This window comes from Helobdella robusta, assembly GCF_000326865.2.
Source record: "Helobdella robusta unplaced genomic scaffold HELROscaffold_35, whole genome shotgun sequence".
Taxonomy (NCBI): domain Eukaryota; kingdom Metazoa; phylum Annelida; class Clitellata; order Rhynchobdellida; family Glossiphoniidae; genus Helobdella; species Helobdella robusta.
The window spans coordinates 224,439-238,972 of NW_008704704.1; the positions used below are offsets into that span (position 1 = coordinate 224,439).

Below are 14,534 nucleotides of genomic sequence, written 5' to 3' on the forward strand. Positions count from 1 at the left end.
CAGGTTGTGGACCGACGAAGATGAGTGAGGAGAGTAAGTTATCTTTCGTGCAATTTAAATTAAATAATCTTTTGAAGTCTGGAAGTCTTCTAACACGAGTCCGTGCATGGAATTATATGCAGAAGTCACTTTAAAAAAAGAACAATTATATATTAATTATTATGAAAAATTTTATGACAATGTTGGTTCTACGCAATGGTTTGTTTTATTGTTGTTGGATGGAGGAGAGAGACGTAGGAAAATGTACAAAACTTACTTTCTTGTTTAATTGGAATTTCGCTCCTTTTATATATTATCTTTCACACTTTTTCTAACAAGTTGAATGAAGTATTTGAAAAAAACGGTTTTTAGGTTTCTGAATTTTTAAAAAGCTTCTCCTTCGTGAACGGCTTCTTATAATGCCCGCGTTGAATGGGCAGCATCTCTAAATTGAGTTCCACATTTATTCAACGTCAACATAATTGTAAACAATCCACTATTTTTTAACTTCTGTCTTTTTGATAAAAAAAATTTTTTTAATATAAATATTGTCTTAAACATTATGCGATGGAATAAAGATAAACGTCAGCAAGAAATTTCTTCAAAATGAAGGACGCACCGCTGCACTATCGACAACTTTCAGTCATTCAAGTTTTGTAAGAAAATTTCATGGTGACTCAAATCAAAGGCTTTTAATAAATTCAAAAAACTTACTTTGTTTAGTTCTCCCAACCATAATGCTGGTTTTTTTAAACGATAGTTTTTATTGCCAATAACTCTGCGAGTTTTATTGTTAAACTCTGCGATCGGATCAAATAATTAAAGCGTCACTTCAGTGGGGAATGCAGGCAGAAATGGTGTTGGGTCAAGGTTTTTTTGGTTCATTTTGCAGCAGACCGCCGTGTCATTCATTTTGATCAACTCTTGATAGGAAGACTCGTCCAACGGTTGACCAGCAAGGAACATTCCAGGCGTTGTTTCAATCGTCACATAATAATTTTTGTGGAGCTTTCTTTCCGACAACATTTGAATTTTAATTTTAACAATTTTGTTCGATACAAGCTTTGAATAAATGAAAATATGCGCATAAAAGCTTATGGTAATTAAGCTTTTCAACGCACTTTTCATTCTTTGTTTCGTGTGCTCACAGCCTTGAAGTTGTTCATGTTATTCATGTTCATTTTTTATTTAATGTTTCATTTCTTCTAGGATCGTTATTGATGTTACAACATGCAATTGTAATTAAATGCTATCTATCATTCAACTTATTCCTCTCTCACAGTATAAATCTCTTTTGCTGCATGAGCTGGTTGATATGAAGCATAGAAAGCAGAAGTTGATAAAATAACATGTTTTAAAGTTACTCTCTTTCGAAATATTTGTTATCGTTTTTGTTAAAATTTTGTTTCTTAATTATTTTAGCTTCGGTTACAGTTGTAATACAAAATTCTGACTGCACTACCATGTAATTATCATGTGTAAATGTGTATGTGCCAAATGACGTGCTGTGCATGCATGCAGTAAATGCTATTAATATAAACTCGAGACATCCTTGTGTGAGTTGAATGGGAGATGGATGAAATTTCGTGCAATAAAATGAAGGTTTGTTCCACCATCGCTGTCTCACTCATCCACATTTCCCACCACAACCACCCCTTTTTGCACATCTCGATGCTCACTTCATCGCCCGCGAAATGATTTTCGTGATTTTTCTGTTTGCTTGCGTGCGCTCGTATGAGTTCGTCTCCATATCACTCTCCTTTTTTTTTCTCGTGCCTTATCCTTTCAGGATATTGGCGACCATCGACCTCCACAAAACCCGATCTTTAACACTTTGTAGTAGTTAAAATGTGGTGATATTCAACAACTCCCCATGTATATAAATCATTTATGATTAATTTATAATGTTAACTCACATTTATATTGATACTCAAAAAGAATCGATAGTAAAGATTAAGACGGTAATGATATGATGTCAGATTGGCCTGCCTGGTCATGATGTTTGCATGCAATGAAATGTTGAAACCTCCATCATAACTTAACTCGGTATATTTGGTTCTGTCTGGCACAATGAACGATGATGTTCATGCATTATATTGACATTTGTGCGATAACACGTACCTTATAACTCATGTGTCTTGGGAAAATCTCATGGATTATATAAATTACCGCATAATCATTAGCACGTGTACCAGCAGCAGATATGTGAGCATTGCATTGAACATGACAGATATAATATTACATTAAAATTTAAGCACTTGCAAATTGTCACATCGTTAATCAATTGCACGTTCACGCGTGTCCAATGTTCACACACTTGCACATTTATACGCTCGCTCACACTCACTTGTGCACACACACACAAACAAACAAACAAGCACACACACACACAAACAAACACACACAAACAAGCAAGCACACACACACAAACAAGCACACACAAACAAGCACACACTCACACAAGCACACACACTCAGAGGAAATCTAGAGAGACTTGTATGAGACAACTTGTGCGTACGTCATACATCCATACATGGCTCTATTGCAACTTGCCTAAATTTTTGCTGTTTCAAAATCGTTGCACGTTTGTGTGGTCCTAAATGAGCAGTGATGCATGCGTGTTGTGCGGGGCAGACCACCACCCCAGCGCGGCACAGCACCAACCCCCTTTTAGTAGATCACCAGGCACCACGCCACACATCATTTCTGACTTCTCTTCCATTTATTTAAAATTTGTGGGCTTTTACAAAACTTTGATTCTAAATTTTTACGAAGATTTTAACATTTTGCATTATATCGCATTTTACATTATAACACATTTACTGGAGACTTGAATTTGGAGTTACGGAAAATTAATCACAAGTAAGTAATTTTAATTCTTTTTAATTAAATTTTGAATTTCACCTAAAAAGATATATAAATAAAAATGCGAGCTTTTCGACAGGCTGGAACTCGCTTCCGCCAACGTAAGAAACTGCAGCACTCTTCACTTCTTCAAATCTTTTTTAAAGTCATTCCACTTTAAAGAAGCTTTTATAAAATGCATTCAAGTTTTCAGTAAATTTATATCAGGACCACACATCGCAAAATAAATGTCTGCAGCTTACAAAAATGTTTAAAATATTTTTAGCTGCAAATAATTCCATATTTCAATCCATTTATACATTTTCTAGTTATGTAAAGTTCAACAATTTCAAGGTAATTTTTCAGCGGTTATTTTACCAGCAATTCGTAGACAGCTTTCATTCACATTATTATAGAGAATTTTAAATTTTTAAAAAATGCATTATCATAAAATAAAGATTATCATAAAGATTCATTCAACCATCTGGATCGGTACCCAGTTTGAACTTGTGCTTTACTATATATATTTGTCAGGAATTTCACAGGGTTCAATTTTGGGACCTTTATCATTTAATGTTTATGTTAATGACTTGAGTCTCTGCTCTACAAAATTAAAATTTGTGATGTATGTCGATGATTCTGCCATATTATATCATGATAGAGATGTTATGGCTTTAAACGAAGTTGTGAACGAGGAGCTGCATAAGGTCGCAGATTGTCTGACTAAAAAAAACTTCATTTAAATGTTAATAAAACCAATTATATTCTGTTCGGGCATAAAACAGTAAACAATAAACTAATTACCTCTGTTCTTATAAAACTCCAATAAAGCGTGTCTCGACTTTGAATTTTTAGAAGTTGTTATCAACAGTGATATGTCATGGAATGATCACATTCTTTACATCAAAAATAAAATTTCCAGAAATTTAGGCATAATTTTTAAGGGAGAAGTAAAGTTCCCAATCAAGTGATGAAAATGCTCTATTTTTCTTTGATATATCCGTATTTGATATAGTCATATTGTTTGTCGATTTGAGGTAAAAGTCCAAATTTGCATACGAGACGTTTAACATTGACCCAGAATCATTTCGTGAGGATCATGTACTGGGAAAATAATTGCGAGCATATTATTCCGTAATTTGTTCATTCCCGGATAATGACAATTAATGATTTGTATTTAATTTAATTTAATTTAAAGAATTTATATACTTTCATACAAACTTATAGTTAAATGAGTATCTGATTATATTTTGAATCTTGTTAATTCGTTTTTAAATTGCCCACCTAGATCGTTAATAAATATAAACTATTATCACTTACCGTTATGCAAAACTAAACTACCTAATAATAGCCCAATCATATCGATTTTAAAGATGTGCAATACGTTGCCTAATGACATTAGGACTACATCATCTTTTAAACATTTAATTTGCAAATAGAACTGCATAATTGATTGATGAATTATGATGTTTGTGACAAATAGAACAACATGCTCTAAATATTTTTCCAACTTTTGTTTGAATCAATTTTTTTCAATTATATTATATTGTGTGTATGTCGCCCAACAAGCCTTAGCTTCGGGTTTTTGTTTTAAATAAATAAATTTGTCGTAACTCCCATAGGTATTTACATTCTACAAAAATTTAAAAATTTAGCGGAACAACTAATAAGATTAAATTACCAAAATCACATTTTTTGGAAGGGAGGTTACTAATGGTCATGCTTGGTCATGTTCAGCCTGCGCTCGCAAACATTCTGCTCTTGTTCTTGCACAAACTAAATGACTGCCATTGCAAGTGGCGTAGCTAAATGATAACGGTAACAAAATTTGTCAGACAAGGATGGGTTGGATTAGGATTAGGATTGCATGTCTAATTTATTTTGTCTGTTTAGTTTATCTCTTTAATTAACTAGTTTTAACTAGTTTTCAATCAATAATTTATTGACCGATTTATGAAAAATATGTTAGAAGAATATATAACAAAAATAACATCAGACTATTTCCAAAGTAATGTTCATTCTTCTTCTCAATATGTCAAAGGTGGTGTCAAGTATGAAATACGCCATACCTCTGGTCGCGGTGTACGATGCAGAAAAAATTAATTTCAACCAAAATACGAACACAAAATTTCGTTAATGGCAGTATCATTTTTGATTTACATTGAAATGCCGCGTCTTGCATGCATCGTTGTTAGTGCACAATTCACCTAGATCGAGTACCGTGTATACGTAATTTTATGATTATCTATCATGAGCCTTGTTGGTGAAAAAGTGCTTGCACGCCATGCAGTGTGCACTTCGTGTACGTTGTGATGCGTGGATGGATGTACAATTTTTAGGTTAAACAAAGTCTAATAGCTACCAAGAAAAATATTAAAATATTAAACAGTTTCTGTTTGTAAGAGCTTCTTAATAAAGTACAAAAAAATATGTATCAATTTTTTCGACTTCTCTTAGAGGTTTGCTTTTTTATTCGTTCCTTCATTTGTTCATTCAAACATTTTTTCACTCATTTGTTCTTTTGTTCCTTTTTTTGTTCATTTGCTTTACGTACACCTGACTCCAGATATTCAGTTAATTATTCATAATGCACCATATAATCTTCAAAGCGTATGTTGAGTGCATGTGTGCTACTGCTCGTGCGCTCTTATTTTGATGCATGTCTGTGTGCGTGTGTGTGTGTGTGTCTGTGTGTGATGTGAATGGTGTATAGGCATGTGTACTCTTAATATTTCTGCGAGAGTATGTCTATGTGTGCATGTATGTGTGTGGTTTTTTTTATTATTGTGTATCCACTGACTGTTGCACTTGTGTGTAGGCATATTAGGGGGTGTGAGCGTGTAATTGTGTGTACTGTTTGTGCGTGAGATCTTCAAATTACGTACCAAAATGCACATATGATATTTTCCAATTTGTTACAAAGGTTACGAACAAGCGCTTGGGGAAAGAGCTGGCTTACAAGTATAAACATTTTCGCCAATTACGAATTTATATTGTGTTTTGAAATAGGGTAAACATTAACTGTTAAAAATTTTTATTTTAAAATTTTGTCATTTTAAAAATATAATAAAAAATATATAGTGTGACTTGCGTGGAATTGGAGATCCAGCATCACATGTGACCAGCCACCTCATGTGAGCTCCCTGTCCGCAAACTTGTCGGCAAGCCATTGTTTATTGCATTCATTGAACATTTTTTACTTTACACAAAATGCTTGCTGAATATTTTTAGAAATTAAAAAAAAGATTTCAATTTTCATTTACAGTTTTAATTTATTAGCTAATGAATTGATTGTTAAATAATTTTTCATTTGAACATTAGCTCTGCATTCATGTCTTAACTTAAACTTTCATTCATTTGATTTCATTAATTTTTTAAAATAGTTTATATTCAATGGTATGAACTATTTGTTTTTTAAAACAAATTTCATAACAAAAATTTTCACAAAAAAGCAAGATAGCTAGATATCAAAAAAATAATTTAATAAACACGAACAGCTCATTGGTTGTGCAAAATAAAAAGACATACAACTGAAAGGATAACAAACAAACGAGCTGAAAATTGTCGTAACACAAAAAGCAGAAACTTAAAGATATGTAAAAATAATAAAGTTTAATTTAATTATAAACAAAAGAAATAATAATTAAAGCCTTCTAAATTCAGACAAATGATAAAATTTTCAACATAATAAACAAAAACAACAATGAAAAAACAATGAGTACCTAAATAAAAAAGAGTGCAAAGGGAATAGAGGTGGACATGGGAATGGGAAATAGGGAATTCCCTAAGGAACCATGGGAATTTCCCCGGAAATGAAAGTAAATATTTTTTTGTTAAAATTTTTTTAGGGAAATGGCATTGATTTGATTGGAGATGGGAATGACTAGCGGAAATGGGAATTTTTTTCCGAATGCTAAAATTTGTGGGAAATGGGCTGATAGCGGGGATGCAGGGAATTGGAATGAAAAAGTATGCCAGTATCTAACAATTTGGCTAAAACATCGAAGACACAAAACTGAAAAATTGTATCAAATTAGAAAATGATATATTAGGGCAGTCAAAGTTGTGGAATGTTTACATAGAAAAAAAAGCCAAGTTTAAAAGTTTGAGAGGAAATGCAGACACAGAATTGAACGCAGATAATGAACAATGAACCGAATGATGATTGCAAAAAAGTTTAATGATTTTATGAAAGGTATTTTCTATAGAAAATGTTTGTCACGAAAAACATATTTATTTGTTCAACAAAGCATTTAATCACAGTACTATCCTCTGAGGAGTGTCAATAGAGTGAATAACATAATAAAAATAATATAATAATAATAACAATAATAATAATGTTACAAAATTCAATCGTATGTAGGTCGATGGAGTTAAATAACCTAACTGGGGGTGAATTTCTGTATGACGTCAGAATATCATTACCATTGCTCTGTGTTGGAACATTTTGAAAAATTTAAATTACGACTACGTTATCGATCATGTTTTTAAAAATTCGGGGTGGTTTGAAAACAACAAAAATTTTGTTGCGAATGAGTTAACATCGTTCATTTAAAAAAATTGTTTTCTGTCACAAAAGTTTTCTGTGCAATAATATCTGCCTTTGAGGTAAAAAAAAATATAAATTTTTGTACTAACATCGTTGCAACGTGGTTTCAAAAAGTAGTAAAATAATTTACGCAAAAAAGTTGACACACCAAAATAATTCCCATTCTTCAAGCGCTGCATAATTAAATTTAAACAATCGCTTCGTTATTTTCTCGTTTGTCTCCAATAATCATAGGCGCACTGGTGGTAATTTTAATGTTTCATTCACGGTTTGCTATCATTTAAAATTTTTAGTGTTCACAAAATTGTAAAAACTAAAAATATTGCAACGAGAAATTCGAATGTACAAACGTGCAAATCAAAATAGTATGCATTATTTGAAATATTTTGGTCTATCAACAAATCTCATATAAAAATTTTCTTATAGACTTTTTTTTCAACACCATTTCAACATGAATTTACCAAGAAATTGTGCTTGTTGGGAGATAAAAAATTTTTAATGCACGCTTTCAAATAAACTTCATAGATTTACACAAGATCTTCACCTCCAGTTTGCGATACTTGTGGTACAAGAATGACCATTCATTACATTATCACAGAATGTCAAAAATACCAGTTAAACAGAAGAATTCACAACATTCCGACCAACATGCAACAAATATATGAAGAAATTAGCATTCAAAAAACAATAAAATACTCAACAGATTTAAATCTTATTTACGAAATTTAAAACTAAACGAAATCAACAATACCCAGGTATAAAATCAGAAAGCAAAGAAATTGACGTGATGATAGCCCATTTGTGCTGAAACGCCCGAAATTAGCAACAAACAAACAAATAAACTTCAGCCGCATTATGACGTCATAGCTGATCAAAAGCTTGTAAATATCAATAACATTGTAGACAAAACAAAATGCATGAACTCTAAATTGAAGATTGTTAATTTAATTCCGCATTTATAACAATTTACCACACATCCAAAATTGTGGAAAATGCGGAGGTCAAATGCAATATCCCTGTAAATATGCAATAAATATTCAAGAATCAGAACAGCGTTAAATTGCAAATCTGATAAAATTCTTCACAAAAATTTAATTGTTCAAAAAATTATAAACAAAACGCTTCAAATCTAAAACCGTATCGCTAATGGAAGCAAGATCACAACAAACTACTAACAATATTTAGAGAAGCACAAAAAGAGCCGTCGAGGCGTCGGAATTCAAAGCGTTCATACTCTTGCGCGTTTTTCGGTGTTTCAGCACAGTCAGGCTTTCTGTATGTCTCTTCTTTTTCTTTTCTTTTTCCATATAATTGAAATTGATGATGTTTTATTTCAAATTTATTAACCAAATAGCTAATGAGTAGAAACGATGCCTAGAAGCTTATCGCACATCTTCAGTTTACGCGTAATAGTGGCAGAAATTCTGAGAAATCTGAAACAAAACTTTCATTCAAATATTATCTATAAATAAATTAGGATGAAAATAATTTAGCTCATAAATTCATTAATTACACCGTTAAAACAAACCCATCAAAACCTAAAAAGTTATTCCTTCATTTAACATAAAATTAAAGGTCTATGTACTTACAAATTGTTAAAAGAAACAAAAATCGTCGTTGATTCTCCATCTAAATGAGTGCTATAGACCATGCAGAAATTGATAGTTAACACTTCTACCCAAAAATTTAACAGAAATTCAGCATTATGTCAAATCACAGATTTACAGGCTATGTGTGTGATGCATGGTTTTCACGCGTATTCATATACGCTGTGTTTGTTTGTCGTTGAAACCTCTGAAGCAGATGCGCAAGAGAGAGATTGAAGATTGACCTTTAACCTTTTTAAATAGCATCCAATCACTCGAAATTTATGCAAATTTTCATGAAAAGATCAAAATCACTAAACTCAACAATAGCAGCCGTCACTACAGCAGTTTCAAATCAATAATGCAGCTCTTCTAATATACACCTCAAAATTCATTATTTAAATTCATTGTTTTAAAATTCATTATATATCAACCCTTAACCAAAACCATATGAAATCTCAAATAAAAATAAAATATAGAGGATCGTATAAGAAATGCATATTTATTAATGTATTTTGTGTTCACTGGAGCCGGATATATATATATATATATATATATATATATATATCACTGGATGATTAATGCCTAAGGTGTCAAAGTTATTGCAATGAAAACCTGAGTGTTGTGGTCGGAGTCATCCGACCCGACCCTGAGGAATACACTAAGAAATAAATGTCTACATGACGTTTGTTTTTATCTTTTATGTATTTTATTTTTATTTTATTATTTCTTATTATAATATAAAAAAAATTTTGTTTGTATTTTTATTGATATCAAATGATATCCCAAAATATCCATCCTTTTAAATGATACCCACCCTTTTATACAAATGTGATATTTTAAAGTCTGTCGAAATTTGTCTCATATGAAATAGGTCATATATTCCTGTTATAAAAATGATAAAATATTTAAAGAGTAGTGAAGGTTGCGTTGTTTGTGGGAGCATGACTTGAGTCCGACCTCGTCCTCTTCACGGGATCCACTTCCTTTCATGCTTATGTCCAAGTGGATGGACGCTAATTCAAGTGCGCTGCTTCAATATACTCCATTCAGTTGATGTTTGAGAAATTTGGTTGGAACATCATCATCACCATCGTCATCATAATCTTCATCATCATATTATCATTATCGCCATCATCATCGTCATCATCATCGTCGTCTTCTATAACTTCTTTCCATACAACCTTCCATCATTTGCCAGCAACAATTTTAACGTAAATTTTGCTTTTTTTTACTTCTCAGGAACAATATTTTTGTAGATTTAAGATAATTTTTTCCATACTTTGATATGCCCCAGCGTTCAATCGCTCCCATCTGTTTGGGCAATTTAAACTTTTCCAAAAAACTGATGGTCAGCAGGCCCTGTCATAATTTAGCCAGCATTCACATTCATCTCATATTGAGGCGTTGACTGGTTTTATTTGGTACTCGTCACATCAGCATTTTGCTGTTGTTGCAACATCATCCTTTACTACAACACCAATATCATCACCATCATTAACATCGATATCAAAATTTCAAATTTGAAAAATACGGAATCATGCTTTTCTTGTTTATTGATTGGTTGATGTTGATTTTGATGATGATGTTGTTGTTAATGTTGTTGATGATGATGCTGTTGATATTGTTGATGATGTTGTTGTTGTTGACGATAATGTTGCGGCTGATGATGATGTTGGTAATAATGATGATGATGTTGATATTGATGCTGATTAGAGTTGTTGTTAAGATAAACATTACGAGCTACACAACAATTTGATACATCCTCACTCGTCATGCTTCTGACTTCCTGCCGTTTAAACTGGTGTCATAACAAAACAAAAGATACAATATAACAAATATAAACAACAATAACGATAGAAACGCCAAAAACTTAAACGGCGATTTCAACAACATAACACGACAGAATGTTAAGAAGTGAACTAAAATCCCATTACAAGCACATGAACAACAAAATTGACGGATAGTAGCAACTAAAATTATAAAAAATGTTAAATTTATCTAAAAAATCTCCACCAATATATGGGCAACAATCAACAACAACCATCAACAATGGCCGCCGCATTAACATTGCATTCACAATATTCGCAATAACGGAAACAGTTGCACTGAAAGAATTTCTAAACAAAAAATACTGAAATGAGTGAAGTTGAAATATGGAGAATAAAAAAAAGTAACTATGAAATATTTCTGGATAATTTGAACGAATGAACGAACAACAAAGCCAAGGTGATCAACTTATTAATTTATGCACGGAAGGACATAAGCGGACAATACAATTTGTACTTTTTTGGAAGGCATAAATTTTGTCAACAAATACAATTTCATATTAAAAATTAAAATATATTTTGGCTTATTTGTGATGTTTTTGTGAAATCGCACGGAACGTTGATTAATGTTTTTAAAAAACATTGGCAGAAATTTTTTTCAATGCCGTTTGAACATCTGCGAAAAATTCTAAATTCGGACCACTTTACTTTTCGTTGGTTTTTGAAGCAAGTTCATGCACGATCGTAATAAAATTATAAAAAATAAACTCTTACCATCTGAGCTATCTCATTCGTAGAAGTAATGTAAAGTTGAAATGCTCTGTGCGGTGAAAATGAATATTTTTCGAAAAAAATTAGGATAGTCGGAGCCCGCTAATGAAGATTTATCTGAAACTTTTTGTACTTTGTTGAACAAACAAACGAGTAATTTTTATGTTACGTAAAAACTTTTTGAAAAGTCAAAATGTTATTTAAGCCATGGCGTTTTTAAAGATTCCTGCATGTTAACGTTTGTTTCGTTTTACAGGATGATGAACAGTCTCAACAAACATCCTTGTAAACGGATGTTAATTTTCTAGGACATTCCATTGATACTTTTAATTTAATAAACATGCTCAAACCATAAATATAAAGGAATAACATTTTGGAAATAAATTTAAAGATAATTTTTCAAACTGTCGAGATGATCGTAAATTGAATGATTATAGCATACGTACAAATTAGGAATGTGACGATTTCGAATCAGTATTCGAGTTCGGACTTGGTAAGATTTCGATTTGAATACAATTGAGTTTAGAAGAATAATCTAGTTGAATATTCTTAACTACATTGTGAAAGGAGATATTTTATAAACTATTTTAATTACGTATTACCCTTTTTCTACAAATGTTTTTAGCTCAATTTTCCATTTCAATTTGATTAATTATTTTTGATTTTTTTGCTTTTTCAGGCCATTTTAAATTTAAATTTTTTGTTTAATTCTTTTTTATCGTATCATTTTTTGTATTTTTAATTTATACGTTTGTAAAAATTTGGTTTTTGTAGAGAATGATGAAAAAATTATTATTATTGTTATTATAATTATAATAATAATAATAATTATTATATTATAATAATTATTGCTCGAATAATACGAGGGTTGGACGTTTACGTTCAGCTCACTATTTTTAAGCATAATTTTGATTTTAAGTCGTTCAAATTAGTTTTAAAATAGATTCTGTTGTCTTGAAAAATTTAGAGGATTATGGCGATACATTTAAAATTAAATTTCATTAACCTTAAATATTTTATTTTAATTATTTTAATTAATTCAATTTATACTGTTAATTCAACTAAATGTCCACATTGCGACAAAACATTCGTTAACGTTAATAAACACTCCTGGAGGTGTACTAAAAATACTGCTAATTCAAACAACAACGTTGTTCGTTCAAATGTTAAATCAAACATAAACATTTCATCTGATATTTATAATGGCAATTCTGTGGACAAGCATTCAATAAATTTAGAAAATAATATTATAACATGTTGTTGCGGAAAAGGATGCAAAGGCAGGAAAGGGTTAATTATGCACCAGCGCTCATGCAAAATGCATAAAAAAATTCAACTAAAGGATAACCAAACAAACGAAGTTGACGACACAGCATCACCTCCGGAACAACAAACGTCTCACAAATCAAGTCGCACAACACCAATTTCTCCATCAAAGCCGGCCAGTGACACAATCGAATCCACTCTGCCGGGTACCAAACTACCCAAGACGTCGACCCAATGGTCCGAAGCCAACGTTTACTTTCAACTACAACAACAATCACTTCCAAGCTATGACAATATCGACAACTTCACGTCCGCCTTCCAACAAATGATTTACAACTATTTCGCCACAAACTATGGCACTCTTAAACAACAAACAGTCAATAATACCAGCTCCAACAAATCAATCAAAAATCTAAAAAAAGAACTAAAACAGCTAAAGCTACTAGGCCACAACAATCAGCGCTTCGATGACCAAATCATCACAACAAGCAAAGCGCTCAGAGCTCAAATAAAGTCAAAAAAATTAACAAAATGCGATCAATCAGTCGACGTCACGTCTCAGCTAAAACAGCGCTTTTGGGGGACATGTAAGAAAATATTCGACCAAACAGAAAATTTGAAACCACTGTTTGGTGTCACTGATTGCCATCAATATTTTCTTTCGATTCTCAACAATCCTCATCAAACAAAATACCAAATACCTAGCTGGGCTCCAAAATTACAAAAGCCTCCAACACTCTGCAACACAAGCCCTCCTACATACCACGAAATTTCAACAATAATCCATAAATATAAATCAAAATCATCACCATGCCCTTTCGACCAGATTTCGATAATTCCATTTAAAAAATGCCCAATACTACGAACAATTCTCCACAAACTGTTGGTTCAATGCTGGGTATCTTGCAATATCCCCACTTGCTGGAAAAAGGGTTTCACAGTCCTCATCCACAAAAAAGGGGACGCCAACGACCCTTCAAACTTCAGGCCCATAACATTGCAACCAACTTTATACAAAATATTTTCATCATTCATCAACAATAAAATATATAATTTTTTAGAAAAAAAATAGTCTGATCAACACAAACATTCAAAAAGGGTTCTACCCAAAAATCGATGGTCTGACCGAGCATAATCAGCTCTTAAGTCATCTTCTCAACGATGCCAGGAAACATCAAAGAACTATAATTGTTTCCCTACTCGACCTTCGAAACGCGTTTGGAGAGGTCAACCACAATCTCATCTCATCAACTCTGAACTTCCATCATATTCCACCTCATATAATCAACTTAATTAAATGCATATACACGAACTACTCAATAACAGTATCCGGATGCGACCAGCTAACACCGCACATTCCAGTCAAGCGAGGAGTGCTTCAAGGTGATCCCATGTCTCCACTGCTCTTCAACCTCTGCTTTAACCCCCTAATGAAATTAGTTGAAAAAACCGAATATCAACAATGCGGTTACATTTGGGGTCCCACGGCTAAATTAAAGACAAGAGCGTGGCTACAATTCGCAGACGACACGGCGATCATTGCTAACAGCACTGGAAGCGCTCAAAAGTTAATCGACTTAAACAATGCATGGTGCAAAGCTACTGGAATGACAATGAGGATAGACAAATGTTCCTCATTCGGCATGAGAAAAAGAAAAGGTGCTTATGAACAGTTTCATCCGATGCTGTCCATCGACAACAAACATATTCCTCATGTAGATATTGGAGGCCACTTCGTATATTTAGGTAAGTTATACGATTTCGAAGGAA

At 32.4% G+C, this 14,534-nt stretch overlaps 1 protein-coding gene across 1 annotated transcript in view; it reads left to right on the top strand.

The window, feature by feature from the left end:
* Positions 1-12,816: 12,816 nt before the first annotated feature.
* The window catches only part of HELRODRAFT_175753 (hypothetical protein), a gene marked incomplete at both ends in the record, with an annotated part of 3,731 nt that continues 2,013 nt past the window's right edge, over positions 12,817-14,534 (top strand). Inside the window, one exon of the mRNA XM_009023154.1 lies at positions 12,817-13,646. Coding sequence (XP_009021402.1) covers positions 12,817-13,646 — 830 coding nt within the window. The remainder of the gene's footprint in view (positions 13,647-14,534) is intronic.